This window comes from Neolamprologus brichardi, chromosome 11 (genome assembly GCF_056152115.1).
Source record: "Neolamprologus brichardi isolate AB-2024 chromosome 11, ASM5615211v1, whole genome shotgun sequence".
Taxonomy (NCBI): Eukaryota; Metazoa; Chordata; class Actinopteri; order Cichliformes; family Cichlidae; genus Neolamprologus; species Neolamprologus brichardi.
This window is the reverse complement of record NC_142114.1, coordinates 13,442,563-13,468,501: the sequence shown is the minus strand read 5'-3', so window position 1 is coordinate 13,468,501 and position 25,939 is coordinate 13,442,563. Positions and strand designations below refer to the sequence as shown.

General features: G+C 39.0%; 1 protein-coding gene across 2 annotated transcripts in view; it reads left to right on the top strand.

Annotated features, from left to right (window-relative positions):
• Positions 1–2,985: 2,985 nt before the first annotated feature.
• The window catches only part of si:dkey-233k19.3 (dynein axonemal heavy chain 11), a 39,202-nt gene continuing 16,248 nt past the window's right edge, over positions 2,986–25,939 (top strand). Inside the window, exons 1-54 of one of the 2 annotated variants that reach the window (XM_087848144.1) lie at positions 2,986–3,355; positions 3,734–3,877; positions 3,990–4,183; positions 4,268–4,457; positions 4,556–4,655; positions 4,794–5,005; positions 5,155–5,376; positions 5,459–5,626; positions 5,760–5,876; positions 5,964–6,101; positions 6,200–6,315; positions 6,421–6,616; positions 9,135–9,239; positions 9,377–9,772; positions 10,366–10,698; positions 11,162–11,416; positions 11,527–11,696; positions 11,776–11,998; positions 12,126–12,242; positions 12,323–12,409; positions 12,496–12,654; positions 12,885–12,968; positions 13,097–13,255; positions 13,358–13,480; positions 13,796–13,918; positions 14,455–14,679; positions 14,761–14,852; positions 14,932–15,058; positions 15,616–15,768; positions 15,861–16,094; positions 16,731–16,862; positions 17,138–17,298; positions 17,507–17,663; positions 17,783–17,928; positions 18,014–18,130; positions 18,221–18,359; positions 18,549–18,641; positions 18,725–18,919; positions 18,996–19,073; positions 19,173–19,305; positions 19,418–19,545; positions 19,804–19,952; positions 20,053–20,203; positions 20,304–20,435; positions 20,826–20,999; positions 21,596–21,800; positions 22,175–22,340; positions 22,569–22,671; positions 23,347–23,586; positions 23,663–23,824; positions 23,928–24,121; positions 24,239–24,401; positions 24,816–24,939; positions 25,145–25,287. In XM_087848144.1, the coding sequence (XP_087704270.1) occupies positions 3,140–3,355; positions 3,734–3,877; positions 3,990–4,183; positions 4,268–4,457; positions 4,556–4,655; positions 4,794–5,005; positions 5,155–5,376; positions 5,459–5,626; positions 5,760–5,876; positions 5,964–6,101; positions 6,200–6,315; positions 6,421–6,616; positions 9,135–9,239; positions 9,377–9,772; positions 10,366–10,698; positions 11,162–11,416; positions 11,527–11,696; positions 11,776–11,998; positions 12,126–12,242; positions 12,323–12,409; positions 12,496–12,654; positions 12,885–12,968; positions 13,097–13,255; positions 13,358–13,480; positions 13,796–13,918; positions 14,455–14,679; positions 14,761–14,852; positions 14,932–15,058; positions 15,616–15,768; positions 15,861–16,094; positions 16,731–16,862; positions 17,138–17,298; positions 17,507–17,663; positions 17,783–17,928; positions 18,014–18,130; positions 18,221–18,359; positions 18,549–18,641; positions 18,725–18,919; positions 18,996–19,073; positions 19,173–19,305; positions 19,418–19,545; positions 19,804–19,952; positions 20,053–20,203; positions 20,304–20,435; positions 20,826–20,999; positions 21,596–21,800; positions 22,175–22,340; positions 22,569–22,671; positions 23,347–23,586; positions 23,663–23,824; positions 23,928–24,121; positions 24,239–24,401; positions 24,816–24,939; positions 25,145–25,287 (8,763 nt within the window). In that variant the 5' untranslated portion in view covers positions 2,986–3,139. Of the gene's footprint in view, positions 3,356–3,733; positions 3,878–3,989; positions 4,184–4,267; positions 4,458–4,555; positions 4,656–4,793; positions 5,006–5,154; positions 5,377–5,458; positions 5,627–5,759; positions 5,877–5,963; positions 6,102–6,199; positions 6,316–6,420; positions 6,617–9,134; positions 9,240–9,376; positions 9,773–10,365; positions 10,699–11,161; positions 11,417–11,526; positions 11,697–11,775; positions 11,999–12,125; positions 12,243–12,322; positions 12,410–12,495; positions 12,655–12,884; positions 12,969–13,096; positions 13,256–13,357; positions 13,481–13,795; positions 13,919–14,454; positions 14,680–14,760; positions 14,853–14,931; positions 15,059–15,615; positions 15,769–15,860; positions 16,095–16,730; positions 16,863–17,137; positions 17,299–17,506; positions 17,664–17,782; positions 17,929–18,013; positions 18,131–18,220; positions 18,360–18,548; positions 18,642–18,724; positions 18,920–18,995; positions 19,074–19,172; positions 19,306–19,417; positions 19,550–19,803; positions 19,953–20,052; positions 20,204–20,303; positions 20,436–20,825; positions 21,000–21,595; positions 21,801–22,174; positions 22,341–22,568; positions 22,672–23,346; positions 23,587–23,662; positions 23,825–23,927; positions 24,122–24,238; positions 24,402–24,815; positions 24,940–25,144; positions 25,288–25,939 lie in introns of those variants that run through there. The other variant, XM_087848143.1, reaches the window with a different exon arrangement.

Sequence of the window (25,939 nt, the reverse complement as noted above, 5' to 3'; positions counted from 1 at the left end):
CTTTTTGTTTTGAATTCACTTTAGTTTTTATTGTATGAAAGTATTTAGTTTCAGTGCTAGTTTTTTCCCCTTTTTGATTATTATTTTAATATTATATTTTATTTTTGCATGGAGAGCATTTGTCAGTATAAAATCAGTGTAAGTATTATGATAAAAACACATAACTTCTTGAAAGCAGTTGACTCACACTGTTGCAGACATCCAACGTCTCCATAAACACGTTTTTCACGTTCATAAATATTTTTTTTTTAACCAAACTTACAAATACTAAAACTAAAAGTTTTTAGTCTCTATTTTTTTCTTTTGTTTTAGCTTTTCATGTTCACAAAATTGTTTTAGTTTTGTTTGTTTGGTTATTTTTAAGTCTGGTTTTTATTTAACATTTTAACTAAAGGTTTCGTCACATTCTTTATTAGCTTAGTTAACTATAATAAGGTTGATGAATAGTTGCATAAACAGTCAGCTTGCACCTTTGTGGTGGCAGACTCAACAACTCCATAGAAATTTTTGGAAGGCTAGCCCAGCAGTGTAACAAGCCTTGGCAAGAAAATTATTGAGGTAGCAGGTACGGTGCCAGGTTTGAACATCACTGTTTTTTATAAGAAATCATTTTTGGTTTTTTAGAGGGTAAAAGTGACACAGTCTGTACTGAGCACCTCCTGGATCAGAAACCATTAACAGAATGTAAAACTAAAAATTTCTTATCTGCTTTTACATTGACAACAAAGCTATGTTGTTGGTGTTGAAGCAATCATTTATACAGTGCTGTAATTGTACTTGGAAAGGGTTCCAAGATGTTTGCCTTTCTCTCCCTCTAGCTGTGATGATTGTGATGAAGGTTTTATGGTCCTGGTCCACTTTAGGCTAATAGGGTTTCTGATTCCTTGGCAAAGTGAATGACTCATGTTGTCAACCACGTTAACATCTGTGCTGGATTTCAGAGTAAAATGAGTGTGTGGATTACATCAGAAGCCATCTCCATCTTAACTGCTTGAATACATTGCTTTCAAACTTGTTATTATCACCATAGCAACAGGCAATCCCCTTCCCGTAGGTGGTCTTGTCATTGTTAGTGATGAGGTCCAAAATGGTAGTGCCACCTGCATATCTGAGGAGTTTGTCTCACTCTCCTCTTCCTTTTCCCAAGGAACCTTCTCTTATAGTGAGAAAAATAAGAAAACAACTTCACTCACAGAAAGAAGTCATATACACATACACACATACAAATATATACCACTCAGTTAATTTAGTTTCCCAGGCACCCCAGACATTACAATTTGCATGTCATTTATTTAGTTATATCAAAGCAGTCAGACCCCTAGGCTGCCCTGAAATACGGTGTTGTAAAGTCACTTGTGAGTGTCCGTATCAGTCTGTGGGTGAAACACATGTATTCACTGGTTGCTTTTTTAAGCACACCTTGTTAGTGCCGAGTGTGTCGAATCCCTTTTTTTGTCTTCAGAACTGCTTCTCTGCATGGCATAGTTTCAACAAGGTGCTGGAAACATTTTCATAGATTTTGGTCCATATTGATGTAATACATCATCACACATGATAGTTGCTGCAGATTGGTCGCCTGCACCTCCATGATGTGAATCTTCTACATCCCAAAGCTGCTCTGTTGGACTGAGATCTGGTTGTGAAAAAAGTTTGAGATGATTTAAGCTTTGCAACATGGTGTGTTATCCTTCTGGAAGCAACAATACCCTGGTCAGCTGTGTATTAAACAATGCTTAGTTGGTACTAACAGGCCCAAAGTGAGCCAAGAAAATGTGCTGCAACAGTCTGAATGGTTGATAATAGGCAGGATGGATCCATGCTTCCATGTTGTTTATGTTTATTTTTTGATTGTATCATCCAAATGTTGCTGCAGTTATTAGAAAAGATTTACCAGAGCAGGCAACATTCTTTTTCAATCTTCTATTGTGGAATTTTTCAGCCCAAAGCTTTCTGGCAACTCTCTTCTGAACTCTGACACCAACAAGGCAGAGAACTGTGACTCACTGGATATTTCTCTCTTTTGGACTGTTCTCTGTATACCCCAGAGATGGTTGCAAGGGTAAATCCCAGTAGAATCACAGTTTCTGAAATACTCAGACCAGGTTAATGAACGATTAGATCATCTTTCTTCCCCAGTCTGATGCTTGAACTTCAGCAGGTCATCTTGATAATGTCAACATGCATGCACTGAGCTGCTGCCATAGACTGATTAGATATTTGGTTGAGTTAGTGATCAGCTGAACTGGTGTACCTAAAAAAGTGGCCTGTGTGAGCCTACTCTGTAAAGTAATGAGTGCACATTATCTTTCTGGGCCTATCAGATTTGAATGTTTATTTAAGCCAAGAATCTTTGGAATGCTGCACATTGTATAGAGTAATGATGAGTAAAGTGAGTATTAATAGACCATGCCAGACATAAATGCAATAATATTTAGGCAAACGTCTCATTTAAGGCTAAACCCAGAGGGTAGGAAGTGTGTTGAGCTCAACTAATTGGAACAAAATTCAAAAATTAGAGCTTAAATAAAGAATTGCCTGGAGTATGTTTACTGGACAAATGGTTGCAATAATAGTCCAGTAGTTATAGCAAAAATGGCTCTGACTCTTTGCTGACTACAAATAGTGATAGAAGAGTAAACAAGACAGCTGGAAGTGGTTTAGATCACATTCTAACATGAAAGGTATCGTTGATAAAGGGGAAAACCAGGTAATTAACATTCACTCCTGGATATCAGGCTCACAGTATAAAAACAATAAAAACACCAAAACAGGGTACAAACTGTTCAAGCCACCATGGATTGGTGTGGAATACAAATTACAGATAGTCTGGAATTATATCGACATTATAGGGCCTTTTCAGTAATCATTACCCCTCCAGTCATTTTAAACAAGCTAAAATAGGGCCCGGTCTTTACTGAAGCTAGCCGGCTGACACTTACGTATCCGGCAGTGATTGAAGGTCGTTGCTAAGCAACGGAACGCTGAACCGCCCTACTATGCAGCGCTCTTAGAAAAGCACATAAAGCGAAGTTAACACTATCCATGAGCGAATTTAATGGATAATGTATAACTGCTGCAAGTAAGTTGATTTTTTCGAACGTAGTGCGGAGCTAAAGCATGCCATCTTGGCAAAGTAGTCATGGACGAGGAAAAAAATATTCCGTCTTTTCTTGAGGACCACAGAGTTAAGTTTGTCGAGGAAAAAGTTTGCGGGCTACTGCGGGTGCACAGCCAGACATGGCAAAGAAATGCTGTCAACGAAGAGTTTCAAGCCCCTCTGAAGAACTTCTTTGAAAAGCAGTCGCTTATATTTTTCTCTTCCTCTAAAAAGGGCTGTCTGGCTGCTTCTAATGAGGTATGTCTGTTACAGATGTTGCAGAGTCTGCTGCGTGTGTTCTTACAGCAGACATTTTGACATGTCATAGCAGGAAACTCGCAGGTATAATGATGGCAATTTTCACTTAGGGGAGATTCTTCTTTTTATGTATGTTGGTTTGCTGTTACTGGGGCACTTCTTCATTAAAATGATTGATTTCACCTGCAATTTTCCTACTACACAGGTAAAATGTCTGCTTTGAAAATGCAGTGCCAAAGTACATTCAGTATAATACTGTCTTAGAGTATTTATTATGGACTCATCAACTAGCAAAGATCTTTTAAAATGAAACAAATAAATCGTTTTATCATGACATATTTAAAAGTCTTGCAAAATCTCACATTATTTCAAACGCAGGTTCCACCAGATGCGAAAAATGAACAAATCTATATTCTCAAGAAGAGAGTTGTTCCAGTCACCTCTGAAAACTGCAGGGAACTGCTGCTCTTTGGCCTTTTGACTCCACCAGTTCTCCTGCAGCTGTCATGTGCAGTTAAGCAGGTGACTGTGCCACCCATTTTCATACACACAAGCCATAAATAAGCTTTTCTTTCCATTTCTAACCTGCCTGTGTGGGTTCTGGGTGAATTGGTTATGTTTTTGTCTTCGCAAGATATGTGTTCCACTGCTGTCCGACAACAAAAACCATCAGACTTGGCCACTTCTGATATCTGAAGACATCCTTCGACATGTGGAAATCATGTGCAGTCAGACCTCAGTCGTGCAGGGACGGGTTATGGGGAAAACTGTCCTCCCTATTCCAATAGCAGCTGACTGGATGGAAAAGTCACACGGCATCTTTGAAAAGTAAGAAAACAACCAAGCATACAGTGTAATCTTTGACACTATATATTTTAAGTAAAGCACTCACCTTCTATTTTCCTCCTTCAGGCATGAAAACTATGACAGGGCAGTAGCCCATACCATAGAGACCCAGGTCATCAACTGGATAAATCTGATCCAGAAAATTTTAAAGGAGGATTCATCAGACAAACTAATAACAGGCTGTAATCCAGGGCCCAGTGCAGAACTAAAGTATTGGGCATCCAGGAAGAACAACATAGAGAGCATTTATCATCAGGTATACTTCCTAACCACATTGGTATTCACCAAAACATGTTTTAATATCTTTTCATCTCCTTCTACGTCACTATTTGCTAAAGTTGTATCTTGCTGTAGCTTCAGAGTCCAGTTATTCAAATGATGGTAAAGATGTTAGAGACAATGGATAGCAGCTATCATCCAGCAATCAAGATGCTAATTGGAAAAGTGTGTGATGGTAAGATTACCGTGTCACTTTTTTAAAGACAATGGGTAGTGTCTGCCTTGTACAGCATAAGATCACCTCCATCTCTGTTATACAGTTAGAGGTTAACATATGATTATGATATATATTTTTTGTCCTCAAAAAATAAAGCTCTGCGAGAAGCCAAGGACATTGACCTCCATCTACAGCCACTACATGCACAGCTGTCTCATTTGGAAAACGGAGAGCTTCTACTCATGGAAACATACATGCCGGCACTTTTTCACACGCTTTACCTCATTTGGACTAACTGCCGGTCTTACCAAAGACCAGCACGCATCGTGGTATTACTGCAGGAACTCTGTAATCTGCTCATTGAACAGGTATACGTTCTCATTTGAAATACCTGTATTTATAGATGTACATAGGGGGGTCCAGAGAAAGAGCAAGCTACTACTGACAGCTGACGTTACTCTGACTGTTAGCTGCTAGCATGAACAAATTCACAGATACAAAAACTTATTCCCTGTAGGCTTCTACATACCTCTCTGCAGATCTGCTTCTCAGAGAGGATCCAGAGGAAAGTCTACAAATGGTAAAGAGAGTCATAAAGGTTTGTAGGTGTTTCAAAGACAGTTACCAGACCCAGAGGGAAAGACTTGCCAGCCAAGTGAAACATGCACCCTGGGATTTTCCAGTTGCTATGATTTTCTCACGTTTCAACCAGTTCTTTAATCGTATGCAACAGCTTGAGGTGAGATAATATTTTTGCTTTATTGGTTGTCATAGTAATGTTGTGCGTGATTTTGTTTCCTGATCATTTTTTTTCCTGACAGGAATTCTTTGAAATCATGCTACACTATAAGAGAATGGAAAAGTTGCAATTTGGTGGAACTAAAGGGAAACTCTACAGTGAGCATGCTGCTAAGATGCACAAAGAGTTCAGTGACCTCTGCCAAGCACTGATCCACAGTAAAAACTGCCCGCTTGACTTGAACTCTCAGGTGATACTATTAATAAAGATTTTTTTGGGATTTATAATAATAATCATAAGGATTATTTTAATATTATTATAATACACATGTCTGCACTAGTGTTCATCATTAAATACCGCTGAACTGTTGTTTCTCTCATTAGGGCTTTGAAAGTGAGTATAAGAATTTCAAGATTAAGATTGCGGACATTGAATGCCGCCTTGCTCGCTTTCTGTGTTTGGTTTTCAAGGATTGTTCAGGCCTCGAATCAGCAATGAAAGTAAGTAAGACTGCATGCTAGTGTGGTAATGCATTATTTACCAAGTGAATGGTGAACAACAACGACTCAGAGTGTTTCGGCCCGTAGATGCTAACTATTGCTGGTCCCTTCCTGGAGAAAAGACAGATTAGACAGATATTTGGTCCCAACTTCCTTCTGCTACAGCAACATTTCAGAGAAGAGCTGGAGACGTGTAAACATCTATTGAAATTACAGCTTAATCAGGTACTCCAAGCTAAAACTGGATACTAGCAGTATGCATTCACTGCACAATAGATATTGTTAATTTGATTTTTTTTCCTATAATATCACTGTGTTTACAGATGGAAACTAGTCTGGTGAAGAATATGGCACACACATCTGGAGCTTTCAAGTGGGCAAAAATGCTCAGAGAACGCATTCAAAGACCGTGGGAAAAATTCAGATTGCTTTTTGGCAAGTCAGTAAAAACAAAAATTAGAATATGTTCTAAGCATAAGTTACACTTCTTGTCTTTATTGATTATATTATTGAACAGAAAGAAATTTATTTTTCATATTTCTAGGCCTGAAGAAGGAGTAGACATGGTTACCGAGTACAGCATGTACACAGAGATCTTGAATCTACTAGACCAGTTTGAGAAGGACATTTACTCTGACTGGTGCTGTGGCTTAGAACAGACGTGCCTGATTAACCTGAACCAGCCACTTATCTCCAGAAATACCCCTTCTGGCCTGATTTCAGTCAACTTTAATCCAAAGGTAACCAATATCATGGAAATATGAAAGTGTACATCTTTCAATGCTCAACTTACTCTTTGACTGAGAGCATGCAGTGGCCCACTGTTAAGGCACCCTCAAGATCCCTAAAAACTTCTCAAAGAATACAATTCAAATGATCCAAGAATCATTATTCCTTACCTCAAACTTTTAATCATACTGCTGACACCGTTTGCAAAGTACAAAAATAGTAGCAGCGTTGCAGTGGAAGGAGCACATTTCCATATTTAGTTATTTTATTCCTTAATTTTTTTTCTGTAAATTGATACAAAGTTTTCCCTGATAGGTGCCAACACCATCACAACAAACACTGTTGCCCTGGCAACCTGGTGTTAATAGTACTATTAATTCTGCACCAGTACCCATTACCTACTCACAGCATATCAATGTTTATGCTTTCGCATACCTGCTTTATCAGTAGCAGAGTATTACTTATACATAATCAAGGACAGGAATATAGATTTTTTTTTTTTTGTTCAAGTTAGACATGACCAGGCTTTTGTAGATATAGAAGCCTCACTCTTCTGGACGTGGAGGTGGGTGTGCTATTAGACAACCCACTCACCACTTTAATCACACTCTAACATGTGTTTTTTTTTTTTGTTCTAACATGTTCTAACATGTGGCATAGAAACTGAACATTTAAGTAAGCACAAGTGTTTTCTGAAAGCCCTCTCTTGTCTGATCATTTTCTAATAACATGTACATTTACAATAATTGATTACACAGCAGTGAGGAATAGATTTCAACACAGTAGATGTCTTTCTGAAAGTGCTGTAACTAGGTTTAATTATATAATTCACTGACTTTTACTCCTGAATGTTACTCCAACAGAGGTCTTGTTAATAATTTTACTTCTTCAATATGTATGGCTCTGAATGCTGTAGCTCCTGTGAAAATGGAATATAATTCTCAAATGCATTAATGCACCGTGTAAGCTGGAGAGGAAATGGTGTATCACAAATTTAGAAGATCATCATTTAGCCTAAAAAAAAGCCCTCTGGAACATCTTACTATTCATCATTGATTGCACTGTAGTCTGGCTGACAAAAAGTCAGAGCTCTGTTAACATTAACTAGTAATGATTCCTTGAATTTCTTCACAAATAAAATTTTAAAACTTACTCAAAATCATCTCACAGATGTAACATTATCTACATTTATTTAGTATCTTTTACTCCAATTGATCTTTCTGAGTTAACTTCAGTAATTACTTCCTCCAAACCATCAACGTGTCTTTTAGACCTCATTCCTACAAGACTGCTCAAAGAATTCTTACCATGATGTTGTGCTTCAATCTTAAATATGATCAACCTATCTATAATAATTGGCTATGTACCACAGGCCTTCAAGCTGGCAGTAGTTCAACCGTTACTTAAAAAGCCATCTCTTGACCCAGCTGTGTTAATCAGAATCATATCTATCTAATACACTCCAGTTTGTCCATGTAAATGGAGTGCCCTCTTCACTAAGGTTAATTATGGAGTTCTGTAGGCTTACATGTATTTAAAAGTAAAATGGGAGTGAGAGCCTTCAATTTTCAGGCATCTCTTCTGTGGAATCAGCTTCTAGGTTTGGATTTGGCAGACAGACACTCCCTCTACTTTTAAGATTAGACTTAAAACTCTTCTTTTTGCCAAAGCATATAGTTTGGGCTGGATGAGGTGACCCTGAATCCTCCCTTAGTTATGCTGCAGTAGTTGTAGGCTGCTTGGGAATTCCCATGATGCACTGAGTATTTCTTCTTCAAGCACCTTCCTGTGTTTATACACGCATTGAATCATTATACCTTATTAATCTCTGGGTCTCTTCCACAGGAAGTGTTTTGTCCTGTCTTCCTCCCTCACCCCAACCATATGTACGCCCCTCCCTGAGCCTGATTCTGTTGGAGGTTTCTTCCTGTTAAAAGGGAGCTTTTCCTTCCCACTGTCGCCAGAGCACTTGCTCATAGGGGGTCATATGACTGTTGGGTTTCTCTCTGTTGTGTTATTGTTGGGTCTACCTTACAATATAAAACGTCTTGAAACGAGTCTTGTTGCTATTTGGCGCTGAGTAAATAAAATTGATTTGAACTGAACTGACAAGGCTTTTAGTGCTGCTGCCCCTCTGCAGTACCTTATTTCTGGATGTTTTCAGCTAAAATGCCACTTACTGATGCCTTTGACTTTTGTGTGTAAAATAAATGAATCTGAATTTTTATTATTATTACAAGCTATTACTAGTTACTACCTGCATTACTGGCAGTTTCTGCCAGGCCTGGGGTGCATTTTAAATAATACTTTATGTATTTAGTGGTCAAACAAAATTTTGTTGTGAATATCAATTTTGATGACCCTTAAGCTGTATGTGTGATGATGTTCGTGCAAGGTTTTCTTCAGATCGGTCCACTCATTAAGGAGGAGATACATAAAGGCATATATACATAAAAATGCTACAGTCCTTATAGAATTACATTTAAATGAATTCAATTAATTTAATCGGTAATTTCTTTTACTTCTCAGCTGACTGAGGCCTTAAAGGATGTGAAGTATTTTCAGACTGTGAGTGAGATCAACATACCTCCAGATGCACTGGCTGTTTTTGAGAAGCGTGAAATGTTCACAAAGGTTTGAAAAATCATTTTAGAACTGGGCCACACAAGGTCACCCATCAAAGTTAAACAGCAGTTTTGTTTTTTTTTTTTATTTTTTTTATTTATTGGCCCTAAATGTATGTATCATTTGCTCACATTTGTATTTTTCAGTATGTGAACGGTTTGCAGCTGTTAGTACAGTGGTACAACAAGCTTAAGCAGACAGTGTTAGAGGTGGAACTCCCTCTCATCAGAGCTGAGCTGGAGTCAGTAGACCTGCAGCTGTTGAGAGCAGAGACCAGCTTGACGTGGCAGGACGAGGACTGCTGGAGCTTCATCAGCAACACCAAACACCTTGTACAAGACCTTGTCTGTCGAGTTAATAGAGTGAGGGAAAACTGTGATGCCATTCAGTCTGTGATGAAGAGATGGAGCAAACAGGCCATGTTTTGCAGAAAGGACAACAAAAAAGGTTCACTCATACAACTGGACGAGAGAGGAGACTCTTTCAGGAAGAAGTACAGCTCCATGAAGAATGATGGAGACTATATACATGGGCTGGTGCAGGTGTGTGTGGCTGGATCTGTGAAGAGTAACTGAGCCATTATAGATTTTGTGTGAATACCCAAGTAAGCACTGAAACATGTATGTTTCTGTTGGTATGGTTAAAAACAGCATTCCCCTTGATTAGATTAAAGCACATTATTGGTTCTGTCCACTGACAGTTTAAAACCTTGTTTAGTTACTTTTTGTTCATTCTATTTAAACCTCGAATTTATGTGCAACTTAATTAAACATCACATTAGTTTCATTATGAAGATGACTTGCATATGATATCATAGATCCAAATCTAAGTTCTTTGGTGTATGTCCTGTATTGTTTAACATGAATTTTTATGCAACATGGAGCTGCTAATGCTCTTAGCTTAAAAACTTTTAATTATAATCACAATCATCTCTTTCCTCTGACATTCTGGAAGTATTTTTTCTTGATATAAATAGTATTAACATATTTAAGCACTTAAGAAGCTATTAAAATAAAATTACTCCAGTTGTTGTGGAATACATAAATCCCCCCAAGTAGAGCTTCAAAAATCATGTGAAATAGAAATTATTACAAGCAGAAGCTAAATATTATTCTAATATTCTACTTCTACTCAGGAGAACATGGTTCTTTTCCATGCTGATCCGGATTCAGAAGAGTGGCAGTGTTACCTGCAATATTTGGATGACATGGTTGTTGAAGGGCTCTTCAGCTACATCAGTCGCTCTCTTCATTTCCTCGTGGAAAACATGGAGGCAGGCCTGAACCAGACTCCACTGTTTGAGGCGAAGCTAATCCTCAATAGCTCAAAGATGACTTTCTGTCCCTCAATGGAGACAGATGCAGGAGATAGTCTCTATGAACTGATAGAGGGGCTGGTTGCAGATGTATTCAAGACTTCAGTGAATATCAGGAGAGTGGCTGCTCATCTTAGCATGGAGACCTATCAGGTATGAGACCTATGTTTGAATTAGCACAGGTTTCTTATACACTGACAAAAACTAGGAGATGTCTTCTCTGCTTTTACTGCAAAAGTCACACTTTTAGAATTGCACAATTTGAATGACTTGCTAGTTATTATTTGTCATTGTACTTTTATATGTACTAAAATGTTCCCAGATTACATCGTAAATATGTTCTTACTAGAGCGAAGAGTACAGCCTCCCTGTCAAAAGGAGAATAGTGGTAGACAGTGTTGCTGTGTTATAAGTGAAGTACTGTTACATCCAGGGTGTTATCAGTTGCAGTCTAATTTCACAATGTCATAATTGCACATTGCTAAATTTAAAATATGTGAAAAATGGAAACATGTATTTTCTTGGTGTACTAAACTTGCCAAACTCATTATTGTGTTTTCTTCTACAAATGGTAGCTATTCCTGATGTTTTGTTTGATGTAATATAACTCTTACAGGATGTAATGGATGGCATGCTAGACTTGCTGGACCTGAGACAGGAAATAATGGAGCGAGTGGAGAACGTCCAGAAGAAAGCAATAAATTACCAGACAAAGTTTGATTGTTATACTCATCTGTGGCAAGATGACAGGGCAGAGTTTCTCAGGCAGTTTCTCCTGTATGGACGTGCACTCACATCAGAGGAGATGGAAGCCTGTACAGAAGATGCACTCCGTGACAATCCTCCTACAATTAATAACTTCAAAGAACAAGTAAAAAATGTTTAAACTCTGGGCTAAATTCTTGCAATTCACGGGAGTTTAAGTTTTGTTTTTGTTTTTTATTTTTAATTTCAATGCCTGTTGTGGTTTTAATTTTATAGATCGATTATTATGAGGATCTGCATGATGAAATTTCCCACTTTGAAGACTTCGGAGTTTTTGATGGATGGTTTCGGGTAGACATCAAGCACTTTAAAGTCAGCCTTCTTAACACACTAAAAAGGTGGAGCTGGCTCTTCAAAGAGCATCTCTTGACCAATGTCACCCACAGGTAAATTTTATTGGCATAGATTTTAAGTTCTGACAAATTTGTAGGATCAGTTGTTCTTACTCTAACCTTTCCCACTCAGTCTTGATGAGCTGCAGAAGTTTATCCAAGCTACTGTTGAAGGGCTAAGACAACCCATAGCTAAAGATGACAACCATGGCTTTGTGGAAGTGATGAGTCATCTGTTAGCTGTAAAGGACAGACAGAATGCCACAGACAAGATGTTTGAGCCTCTTAGAGAAACAGTGCTCCTCCTGGAACAATATGGTGTGACCATACCAGACCATATCTACTGGCAAATGGAGGTAGGAAAAGAGTGAGCCAACTACAGCAATGTGATCATAAACAGTAATTTATCCACAAATAATCAGATTACTGTATTCATTATGTGTACTTTCGTGCTCCGAGTGATAACTGTAGTTTTGTCGACAGGAACTTCCAGAGAAATGGAGTGGGGCTAAAAAACTGGCCCTAAGAGTAAGGCACGAGGTGGCACCCATGAAGAATGCAGAAGTGATGGTTTTACGAAGACGGTGCATGGATTTTGAGGTGATCATATGAGAAAACTAAAATTGTACAGTGTAGAAACTATTGTAACATACGTTAAGCAACATGAACATATTTTTCAGGTGAAACAAACCCAGTTCAGAGACATGTTCAGAGCAATGGCACCCTTCAGTTACAAGGCAGTAAATCCTTACAGTAGTCTTGAGAAAGTAGGTTTTTAATCATTGCTTGACTATCGGATCAAAACAGCATTTTATTTGACCTTTTTGGATGACAACTGCCATTTGTTTTCTAGTCAGAAAAAGCAATCCGGGATATGGAGAGAGAAGTAGCAGAGCTGCAAGAGTCTGCCAGCCTACTTGATGTTTCCATTTCTGACTACAGAGACATCAAGCTCTGCAGACGAGAGATTACGATTCTCAAAGAACTGTGGGACATTGTTGTATATGTGCAAGTAGGTTGCTTTATCAGTGATTTTTAAATGTCATTTTTTTCATGGGGAAATTGAAAAAACAAAAACAAAAAAACAACTCTAGGTCTCATCACCCTACCACAGTACCCCAATACATAAATGACTTGACCTGGCTGTCCTCTTTGAGACTTTGAATACCCTGTAGCCTCTAAATGTTCCTATTAAATAGCCTTAACCCACTGACCCTTCTCCATGTGTCTTTATCTATACAGAGCAGTGTGGAAAACTGGACAATGACCAAGTGGAGGCAGATAAACGTGGACCAGATGGATGCAGAATTGAGGAGGCTTGCCAAGGTAAGGTCACCAACAGTGCTACATCACACCAGCTCATCTCTCCTGCTGTCTTGCTGTCACGCACCATTGCTGTTTGTAACAGATGCCCCTAATAACTAATTATGTTTACCTACCTTCTGTTTGTGTAGGACATACAAAAGCTTGACAAAGAAGCTCGCTTGTGGGATGTGTATTCTGGATTAGACCTTTATGTAAAGAACTTGTTGACGTCACTGCAGGCTGTGAGTCAACTGCAGAACCCGGCAATACGAGAGCGTCACTGGGTCCAGCTAATTAGAACAACACAGGTGCATAAATTCATAAAGCAGAGGCCTTTTTGTAGGAGATCTCGTTGTATATTTTGCTTTGCTTAATAAACATGTTACACTTTTTTACTATTTTTTTTATAGATGGATTTCACTGTGACAGATAGTACCACTTTGGAGGACCTGTTGGCTTTACAGCTCCATTTGTTTGAAGATGAAGTCCGCAACATAGTGGAAAAGGCAGTCAAAGAGATGGCTATAGAGAAGGTTTTTCTTCAGCTATGAACACAAACATGTTGACATCTTTTCAATTCAGTTCAGTTCAGTTCATTTTTATTTCAAACATGTGCCTTCACAATCATTACAAAATATCATTCCATTCTTTTGTTTGAAAAGGAGTATGCAGAAGTATACACTTATTAGTCCCTACCCCATCTTGGAAGTTATAGAAACAGAATTTCACATTGAAGAGATGTGCTAAACAAATAAATAAGACAAGCTGTACTAATAGCACTTTTTGTGAAGTTAGTTTATTGGTAAACTTCTATTTGCTATCAACACTATTCACTGTTTATATTTCAGGTTGTAACAGAAATAAGTCAGACGTGGATGTCAATGGAGCTTTCATATGAAGAGCATTACCAGACCTCTGTGCCACTGCTTAAATGTGATGAACAACTCATTGAAACTCTTGAGGATCATCAGGTAGATGTCTTAAGTTACTGTAAGTTATTTTACAAAAGAACAAGAGCTTGTTCTCAAGATCAGCTGTCTGTGAGAATCTCTGATAGTTAAGTGCTGAATAGAGATGAGATCACAGACGTGCCTTCCCCATTTGAGTGTCTAATAGCATGGCTGAGAGCAGAAAGGTCCCTATTGAGTCCCAAGATTTATAGCTTCTGGACAACACAGGGCATTGTTGCACCGTGGTGCTCTTTGAACATGTACACCAGATGCGTTGAGGGGGTTACAGCCAGCAATTAGAATTCCTGACACTTTAGTGCCTCCATCTTTGTTTAAATAGTTTCCCTGCCCCCCCTCCCCTCCCCCCTCCCCCATTTCACTTGGCTTGGCATGCTGATGAGGTAGAAGATGTTTACAAATGCAGCTGATACGTGTAATGGTGTCCAATTCTGAAAATATGTTTTTTCTTTAGGATAGGTTTGATTCTATCTGCTGCACTTTAATTTTACATTAGAGCACATCCTTTATGCTTATTCTTCTTTTCCCTTATTCCCAAGGTTCAGCTCCAGAGTGTCTTTCAGAATAAGCACACAGATCACTTCCTGCACCAGGTAGTGGAACTACAAAAACAGTTGACGGTGGCCGACTCTGTGTTGATGGTCTGGATGGAGGTCCAAAGGACATGGGCCTACCTTGAAAGCATTTTCAAAGGCTTTGATGACATTTGCCAGCAACTGCCTACAGATACACACAGATTCAAAGCAATAGATGCAGAATTTCAGGTCTGCATGTATACACAGTTTGTGCAGAGCTGCAAATTATGTTGTCACCATTTGTAACAATGGGAATTTTTGTTCTTTCAGGAGCTAATGTTGGGCAGTGCCATCATTAAAAATGTAATTGAGGCCACTAACAAACCTCATCTACTGGAGAAGTTAGAGGATCTACAAAAAAGGTTCATGCTGCTTTCATCAAACTTGTGTTATACGCTGAAAGGTTTCCTGCTTACTGATCCTATTCAATCTTTCCGACAGGCTGGCATTATGTGAAAAAGCTCTTACTGAATACCTGGAAACAAAAAGACTCGCATTTCCACGATTCTACTTTATTTCATCCGCAGACTTGTTGGACATCCTCTCTAAAGGAAGTCGTCCCAGAGAAGTAAATTCAGTAAACTTTCCCCTCTTTGGGGCAGCTGTGGCTCAGGATATAGAGCAGATCATTCAATTATCAGAAGGCAGCGTTGGCATTATGGACAGGTCCCCTGGGGTGTAGGCCTGTCCAATAGGGACTTTCAAAACACTTGAGCGCACTGTGCATTTATAGTACTTATGCATGCATATGCATTTGGTCTAAGATAGGTTGTTTATTTTTGAGTTTGTTGTGCAGGGATTTTTTTTAACAAAATTAGTTGTTTGCCCATCAAGTCTGTGCTTTGGTCTCCAGATCCTCACATGTTCAGGTTTCTGTGGGGAGGATACTGTACCCCAAATTGCTCCTGATGCATCCATCAGAGTGTGTGCATGACAGAAAAAAAACTTGAAGGGTGAATGTGTGTCTAAATGGGCAAATGTAGCTTGTAATAAAAAGTGTTTGAGCACCCATTTAGAGTTGAAACATGCAAATCCTTTTATTTTATTTTAGTGTCTAGCCTGTGTAATAATTGCTGTGCTTAATGTGTCTTATCATGCGCAAATACGACTGACTGTCTTTTGTAGGTGACCGTCCATCTCTCAAAGATTTTTGACAACTTGACCGATCTTGAGTTCAGCAAAAACGAGCAGCTGAGTAATCCTAAGGTTGCTGTGGGCATGTATAGCAAAGAGAGGGAATTTGTCCCATTCCAGACTGAATGTTTGTGTCGCGGGCCGGTAAGATCATATTCATCATCAGCAAATGTAAATTATCAATCACACATCACAAAGCAGCTGAATCGTTTGTTAAAAAAAATACTTCCCGTTAGGTTGAGGCATGGCTCAGTCGTCTCGAAGAGTCCATGAAGGAATGTGTCAAGGGTCACCTATCCGAGGCTGTGTCCGTGTACGAGGACAGACCCAGAGAACAGTGGATTCTCGATTTCCCTGCCCAAGTTGCTCTCGCTGGATCACAGATCTGGTGGACTAATGATATGGAACTTGTGTTCAAAAGACTGGAAGAAGGATTTGAGTCAGCGCTAAAAGACTACAATAAAAAACAGGTATGGTAGCTTAACTGACATTTTAAGGCTTTAGTTTTAAATAGTGGCAAAATAGTTTTGCTATTAAAAGGTGTTTGTGATATATTAATGTTTTTTAAGGTTAATGTGATATTTTCAAAGAAAAGAAAGTTTCGATTTGATGTCATGCTCTCGACATGCTGTGTTCAATGATCTGTATTATACATAGTGCCTGCATATACTGTGCATATGATCTGACCTGCTTCGGGAGCCTCACCGTCGACTCTGATCAGAGTTGTTTTATCACTCCTGTCACTTTCATCGGTACCATTAAAGGTTAACATGTCCTTGGCTGCTGTTTGAATAATCTCCCTCTCCCCCATCAACCCACAGCATTGCATTGATTGGATCTGCTGTCACACAGGAACAGGAACAAATGATTTCCAATGATCTTTTAGTAAAAACAAGAACACTAGACTGCTTTTCATCATATGTAAAGTAGACATTTGTGTAATGCTGGTAAATGACCTGCAAGGTTTTATGATTTTGAATGATCAGTAGGACAAGTGACAGGAAAAAAGGAAATGTTAATATCAGTCTGAGGAAAATGATCTCCTGTGTGAATTTGTGTTACTCTCTTCTCCTCTTTGCTTTAAAGTTGTTGTTTCCCACCTATAGGTTTCTCAACTCAACATGCTGATTGGCATGCTACTTGGAGAGCTGAGCTCAGGAGACAGGCAAAAGATCATGACTGTATGCACCATTGATGTCCATGCCAGAGACATTGTTGCCAGCCTCATTGCTAAAAAGGTTAAAACAAATGAATAACTTCTTGCATGACATCTCATTTTAGTCTGATTGAGCTAACTTTGGTATTATGGCAAGCTTTACTCTTACTGTATGTGTGCAGAACAAATTACTTTTTTTATTAATTTAAAACAGCTTAAGTTGGAATTTGACTAACTGATATTGTAACGTGGCACACTCAAAGGTATAATTCTTTTAAAGAAAATAGTCATAGCATCTCAGTATTTGTGTGGCATTTTTCATTGATGATGTTTGATATGAGCCATGTGTGTTTACAGGTCACCACCTCACAGGCCTTCCCATGGCTTTCCCAGCTTCGACATTACTGGAGTGAGCAGCTTCGCCACTGCTACATCAACATCTGCGATGCTCAGTTCATTTACTCTTATGAGTATCTTGGAAATACACCACGTCTGGTCATCACTCCTCTGACAGACCGGTAACTCTTCTTGTTTTTCCTTCAGCTGCTCTCTTAAGTGAGATTATCTGCCTCCATCTCACCCTCTTCTGTCACTTAGACCATCTGCATGTCCTCCCTCTCTGACTCTTCTCTGTGTTCTCTACTTATGCTTATCTGCTTTTACTCTTTGCAGACAATACACAACATTAATTGTGTAAAAGAATTATGTTCACCTTTCACACTGTAGGTGTTACATCACCTTGACTCAGTCACTCCACCTGAACATGAGTGGGGCCCCGTCAGGCCCTGCTGGAACAGGGAAGACTGAGACCACAAAGGATCTTGGCAGAGCCATGGGTGTCATGGTATACGTCTTCAATTGTTCTGAACAGATGGACTACAAGGTGTGAAATTCAGTACATCAGAGTTATTGCCATTGGTCAGTTTATGTTTTCATTTAGATGTTTCAGTAAATAAATATATTTTAATGCAAAATTTCTGTGATGCTTATTTTTATGTTTAGTCCATTGGAAATATTTACAAGGGTCTGGCACAGACTGGAGCATGGGGCTGCTTTGATGAATTCAATCGTATCCCCGTGGATGTTCTGTCGGTTGTAGCGGTGCAGGTTAAAACCATTCAGGACGCCATTCGATCTAAAAAGGAAAGGTGGGTAATTGAAGAAGGATACATGAAGTTTACATCATGTTAATTTTACTTAAAAAATAAGTTAACAGTGTGTGCCACCTCACAGGTTCCTGTTCCTCGACAAGGACATTGCTTTAAAACACTCGGTTGGGATTTTTATAACTATGAATCCTGGCTATGCAGGGAGGACGGAGCTACCTGAGAACCTCAAGTCTCTTTTCAGGTGGGAATGATGCACCCACCTTTTTAAATATATATAAAATGTCATTTTTCAGCAGAGAGTTCACCGTGTGCTTTGTCTGTCCTCCTGTAGGCCCTGTGCCATGGTGGTGCCAGACACTGAACTCATTTGTGAGATAATGCTCGTGGCAGAAGGCTTCCGTGATGCTAAGCTTTTAGCCAAGAAGTTCATCACTCTGTACACTCTCTGCAAGGAACTGCTCTCCAAGCAGGTATGAGTAAGACACTTAGTAGCTCTGTAACATTTCACATTGTTGAATTAGAACAGAGGGCACCAGTAATAAATCTTTCTAGATTTACCTCAGGAGCACAGCAAAGCACTAGGAGTTTGTTTGGATTTATGGTTAGTGTAAACGTGGGAATGCACATTTTCATTTTCTTTTGTCATTTTTGTTTATCAGGACCACTATGATTGGGGTTTGCGTGCTGTCAAGTCTGTTCTGGTTCTGGCGGGGGCATTGAGAAGAAGAGACAAAACAAGAGTAGAGGATCAGGTGAACTGATATGTGCATTTTATCTCATATGTTATCTAATATCTCACACTGATATTTGATCTCATACTCATTTTAATACCAAGGTGTTGATGCGTGCACTGCGGGACTTCAACATGTCTAAAATTGTGACAGAGGATGTGCCTATCTTCATGGGACTGCTGGGAGACCTGTTCCCAGACATGGAAGTAGAACGAGAAAGAGACCTAGAATTTGAAAAGGCCATTCGAAAGACTACACTTGATCTACGGCTGCAGCCAGAGGAGACATTTATCCTCAAGGTTTGAGATGAATCTGTTCATACCTACTTTAAAAAAGGATTAAAGAACCCTCTTTTAAGCACCTTTATTTTGTTAGGTGGTGCAGCTGGAGGAGCTCATGGCTGTACGTCACTCTGTCTTTGTTGTTGGAAATGCAGGGACTGGAAAAAGTCAGGTTAGATTTTTTTTCTGTGTCACTTGCTGTCTAAATAAATGTTCAGCTGAATTTGTAACATAAATATGAATGGTAAAGTGCTGGTATTTTTATTAACAGATATTGAGAGTTCTCCATAAAACTTATGTAAACCTGAAAAGGAAGCCTGTATGGAATGACCTCAACCCAAAAGCAATAGACAGAAATGAGCTGTTTGGCTTCATCCATCCTGCAACTCGAGAATGGAAAGATGGTAAAAAAAACAACAACAAAAAAACAAGTGCATTAAAAACAAGATAGCAAAACCTCAACAAAATTACCAAATCTCACTCTTGTTCTATGCACCCCAAATTCCTGTTTGCTAGGTTTGCTTTCATCACTGATGCGAGAGCAGGCAAACATCTCCCACAGTGGGCCTAAGTGGATTGTGTTGGATGGAGACATTGATCCGATGTGGATTGAATCACTCAACACAGTGATGGATGATAACAAGGTACCTCCCTCCTTTTCGCTCATACACTATTGTAGACACATAGCAACCAATGTGGTATAGATAGAAAAAGATGTTTCTCTCCCCTTCCTTCAGCAATCAGCTCCTGAAGTGTGAGTACTTGGAGGTTCTTTTCCACAGCAATAAATCATGTCATACTTGATGAGATATGGGGGTGTTTTCTTATCATTTGGGTAGAGTCTTGTCCATCATATTGGCCATTCAGATGTCGTAGTATTAATGTTTCACAATGTCTCTCAGGTACTGACTCTAGCCAGTAATGAACGTGTGGCGCTTACTTCATCTATGAGACTGATTTTTGAAATCAGTCACCTAAGAATGGCAACTCCTGCCACTGTGTCCAGAGCAGGTATCCTCTATGTTAACCAGCAGGACCTGGGCTGGAACCCGTGAGTTACACAGACTTCAAATTAATCACATAGTATCTAATATCGGTTACCTTTTCTGTGGTAATTTTGTGAAATCTTCTGGATTTGGGTTGCTGCTCAGGTACGTTGCCAGCTGGATTGACCAAAGAGAACGGCAGACTGAAAGAGCCCATCTCACCATACTGTTTGAGAAATACGTTCCACGTTGTCTAGAACAGATGAAAAACACTTTCAAGACAATCACTTCCATTCCAGAGATCTCTATGGTGCAGGTGCATATGACACAGAAACATGCGCAATGCATTTATTTCTTCCCTTGTATACCTCTACTGGCAGAAAACTGAAATATAATAAGCCTTTCTTTTCATTCAGACACTCTGCACTTTGCTTGACTGCCTTCTGACACCAGAAAATGTTCCTTCTGAATCACCTCGTGAAATCTATGAGACCTATTTCACCTTTGCCTGCATCTGGGCTTTCGGTGGGGCCTTGTATCAAGATCAGGTATTCATATAGTTTAATTTAGGTACATTTTACATCATGCTGTGTACATTATAGCAGCTGTAAAGATAAGCTTTGACATGACAGTGACATACTCTTTAGAAGTCTCTCATTCTGTGATATTTCAAACAGAAATAAAAAAAAAAATTCACAGAACTAAACATCAAGCGCAGTTAGACAGTACTTTTGGTTGGTTTACTTAGTTATAGGATTATTTTTATTTACTTTTTCTAGCACTATTATTGTAAAATAAAAGAATTCATTAAAAATGTCAGGTAAACAGGACAGTTTTTTCAAGAATAAACTTAACAAATTTTGACTGATTGTAGATGGCTGTCTAAATGACATGATGTGAATTAATCCATAACATTGTATGCTTCATTGCTTCATAAGCTCTGTGATTATCGAGCGGAGTTCAGTCAGTGGTGGACCAAAGAGATGAAGACTGTAAAACTGCCAGCACAGGGAACAGTGTTCGACTATTACCTTGACCATCAAACCAGGCGGTTTTTGCCCTGGAGTGACACCGTGCCACCCTTTGACATGGACACTTGTACACCATTACAGGTAAGAGCATACGTATAAGCTGCTAGAACTCAGAGTAGATCCCTCAAGAGAGAAAGGGAAACTTTTCAAAGTGGTTTTCGTAAATTACCTTTACAATCAAAAGAAGCAACCTCCTTACAGCAAAATAACCAAAAATGAACAATGCAGTCATATTAAAAATGTATGTATGCCTCAGTGAACATAATAAGAGAGGGTAAAGTCACATCCTGAGGTTATGGCAGGGGTGCTAGAATGGATGATAGGCTTGCCACTGTGTCTGATTACCATCCAGTACTCCCTATACCAGACTGTGTGGGGGTGAAGGCATGAGCAACAAGGCTTGAGCTATCACCCACGCTCTTTTGTCTTTCTTTATGCTCCTGTGTACAGCTGTGAATGCTCCAAAGGCTCTTGCTGAGCCATAATTAGTAGGGTTTTGTTCTGAGCAAATGATGCTATTATGACAGAATAGTTGTGGCGTTCAGGGGAAATACAAGAAATTATAAATCACGCACAATTCACTGAACACATGTCTGTCAATAAATCACACTCAAAGAAAGCCATAATAAGCATGTGTGTTTCTGTTCTGTGTCTTCCTGCTGTTTCTATGATTGCAGGCTGTTCTTGTACACACAGCAGAGACCGTGCGTCTTCGCTACTTCATGGACTTGTTGCTAGAGAGGAGACAGCCAGTGATGCTTGTGGGGAATGCCGGAGTGGGAAAGACTGCACTCGTCAGGAACAAGTTAGACTGTCTGCCAGAAAGTTACATGACCACAAAAGTACCTTTGAACTACTACACCTCCTCCCTCATGTTGCAGGGTGAGCTGCGTTTTTGATTGCCATGTGGAACAGAGTAGCACATGCAATGAACTGTAGCACCACCTACTGGCAATAACTGTTAATGTCTGTGCACGACTCACGCACTGCTTTATTTATTTATTTTATTTATATCTCTCAAAACTGCACTGTTGTACGTAGGTGTGACTTTATATTTCTCCCTAGGATGTCCTCTATCTTTCTTAACTCTAAATTCTTATTTACGCCAAGTTGAGAGAAAAGCAGTATTTCGATTATCCTGTGTGTCCAATACACGTAGTGAATAGCCAGTAAAAATCTTTGATCTTTAAAAATCTTAGTTGAATTTGGTTCAGTCAATGTTTTTATTGCTGTTCATTTGTTTATTTCTGTTGCAGCAATCTTAGAGCGACCATTAGAGAAAAGAGCAGGCAGAAGCTACTCCCCTGTAGGCAACAGAAGGCTGATCTACTTTATAGATGACATGAACATGCCAGCTATGGACAATTATGGCACAGTGCAGCCTCACACACTTATACGCCAACATCTGGATTATGGGCACTGGTAAGACGACTCTGCACACACCAAGCCAAAACAAGTCAAGTCAGAGATTCTGTATAGTTTCTCTAAGGAGTACAGACAGACATAGCATAACAGCATAGGCAAGAATGAAAAAAACATGCAAACAATATGAACAAACAGTACCTGTTTTTCAGCTGTAATTTTAAATCTCGTGACAGTTTTTTTTTTGATTAGCCATTGAAACCTTCTTCAATTTCCTTCTCTCTGCAGTTATGACAGACAGAAACTGACCCTGAAAGAAATACATAATACCCAATATGTTGCCTGTATGAATCCAACTGCTGGGACTTTCATTATCAACCCCAGATTACAGGTATGATAGCAGGTAAAACTGTTGTATATACCAACATAATCTATTTTTCAAAAAATATAGTTATGCAGAGCAGTGCTGATGGTTTGAGTTGTAGTTTAAATTAATCTAAATTAAAGTGGATATGCAATAATGCACAAATCCTGCATTATCATGCTTTCCTCATTGCTTTCTAATCTCCAGAAACTGTTTTGAACCTAATCTTAAATCTCCTGAGACCCTACATGCTCATATGGGGACATTACATCTGCACCTTTTACTTTATTCTGACCTACAGTGTTTTATATTTGTTACTTACTTTTATACTTTGTTAAGCAATGGCAATTTTATGTCTTATTCTGTAAAATTAGCCCATTGTCACCACATTACAAACTTTAAAAAAAGTATGTAACAAAGTTTGTTTACTCAAATAAGAGCTCGATTTCAACAGTGCTTTATATTGTGAAGACATTATGGGGGTTCTATTTTATTGGTGTGGGACTTCATACCACTACTTAATACATACTACTGCTACTACAAAGAAAACACAATATGTGTCAAGAATGATTGCTACTTCTACATTCATACATTTGTCACAGTGTTTGGTGTTTAACAGAGCCCATTTCTAAGCAAGATGTTATCTATACACATATATACTAAACATATTTTGCAATTTTTGTGTGCCTTTGCTCTCTACAGAGGCATTTCTCTGTGTTTGCAGTGAACTTTCCTTCATGTGATGCTCAGAGGTCGATCTTCAGTCAGATCCTGTGTAGTCACCTGAAGCAGCAGCTCTTCAGTCCCCTTGTTCAGAGTAGTGCTGCAGCTGTCATTCAGGCAGCCATAACTCTTCACCACAAGATGGTTCATAACTTTCTGCCCACAGCCATCAAGTTTCACTACACGTTTAATCTTCGAGATCTGTCAAATGTCTTTCAGGTATTGCCCATAGTAAACTCATACAACTTGACTTGTGTATTAAAAGTAAAATATTAATATGATATGTGAAATTAAGGGCATCCTCTTCTCTGGACCTGAGAATGTGAAAGACAGCGCTGACCTGGCACAGTTGTGGCTCCACGAGTCCTGCAGAGTATACTCAGACAGACTGGTAGATCTAAAGGACCTGCAGCTTTTTCAGAAGTTCCAGTTGGAGACTATGCAAGAATGTTTTGAGGTGCAAAGCAGCTTTTGATAAACAGAATAAACTGCTGCTTTTCATCATCACATAAAAACTTTACCCATTCTTATTACTATGCCTGTTTCCTGTTTTCTTCTAGGGACTGGAGGATATAAAGGTGAAAAAGCAGCCCCTCCTTTATTGCCACTTTGCCCAGATGGGTGAGAAACCCTCCTATGCCCCTGTCACAGACTGGTCTTCACTCAGCACCATCCTCACAGATGCCCTGGAAAGCTACAATGAGATTCATCCAGCCATGAACCTAGTGTTGTTTGAAGATGCCATGCAACATGTGTAAGTGGAGCTGGTTTCCATATAAATATTATAGTTATAATAAAACTATGTCATACTGGAAAAATAATATGATGTAAATATAATTAGAACTATAACGAAGAGATGTGTTATTGCCAGCTGCCACATCAGTCGTATCTTGGAAACTCCAAGAGGTCATGGTTTACTGGTCGGAGTCGGGGGCAGTGGGAAGCAAAGCCTGACTCGTCTGGCTGCCTACCTATCCTCTGTGGAAGTCTTCCAAATTATTCTGAGTAAAGGTTACACAGTCCAGGACTTCAAGGTAAATACTGATCTTGGTGACAGATTAGAGCCAAGAACATGAACCACTGTTTGACTTTCACAGGTTATGAAAATGTAGAGGAAAAAACATTATTTAAATCAAGGTGCCTTTAAAGAATCCCCAGATGAGCTTTCCTTCTCGCCGAATGCAGCATATTGATATAATTCAGTTTTGCTCAGATCCTCCAGTGATGCATAAAATAATTGTCAGATACTATTAAAAGACACTGGGCAATATTTTAATACATTATTGATGAGGCAAGCCTAACAATTTATCATTTAAAAGCCTCTTAAAAAATCAAAGTGTTAATCATGGGATTTTAGTTATTCAATTGATGAATTTATTGAACAGTTTGATCTTCATGCCACTCAATATGAATATTATCCATTCATGGCCTGTGTGGTTTTTGTGTAGATGGATTTGGCCGGTTTGTTCCTGAAGGCTGGAGTGCAGAACAAGCGTGTGGCTTTGCTCCTGAGTGACGCACAAATATCCGATGACCGGTTTCTGGTCATTATTAATGACTTTCTGGCATCAGGTCAGACCCAAACTCCAAATTAATTTACACTGTGTTGTTTCATCTGTTCACCTGACTCATATACCTGTTCGGTATATGTAGCATTTTTTCTTTATGATTGTGAATTACTAAACATTAAATGCATTCAGCCTCTAAGATTGTTCTGTGTGAATATCCATCATTAGCATTTGCTAGTCTGTAATAATGACTGTGTTTTGCTGTACAGGGGAAGTTCCTGAGGTTTTCAGTGAGGAGGAGATTGAAAGTATTGTGTCTGGGGTGAGAGCTGACGTGCGAGGCCTTGGTCTCCTGGACAACAGGGAAAACTGTTGGAAATTTTTCACGGATCGAGTGGGACTACAGCTCAAGGTTTAGTCTTTCAGATTTTGTATGTTTTTTTTAAATCCACCAATGCATTTAAATTTAACATGTTCTGTTAGAGTTTTATTGGTAGTCTGTCTTCTACAACAACTACCCCCTGATCCTTTAAAAGGTTCCAGTTATGCACTGAAGGCTGACATTAAAAAGTGAGATTATTAGCTCTGGATGAATTCAGGGCTGAAAATACACTGCATGAATTGAGTGCCCGGATCCCAAAGAACATCTGGAATAACCTCTCTCTTTTCTCATTTCAATTTTATAAGAAGCTCTTAAAAAGTAAGAATCGAAATATTTAATCTTTGCCCTATCTTCGTCCCCAAAACACCTGGATCCCAATCTGGATCAGGATTGACTCCAAAAGTTAATCACCTCCAGGCTGGGTCAAATCCTACTACTGGTAAATTTATCATGCAAATCCATTCATAACTTTTAGAGAAATCCTGCTACCAAACAAACAAACTAAAATAAAGAGAAATTCTTACACATACATTAGATTTGAGCTGGGGAAATTAAAAGCACAGCTGCTGTTTAATATTACTAAATATGTTTAACAAGCTGAATTAACCAAGCCTGACAAAGTGGGGGGGTTAAAAGGAAGGAAATTCTTTTCTCAGTCACTACACATGTATGCCATCCAGCT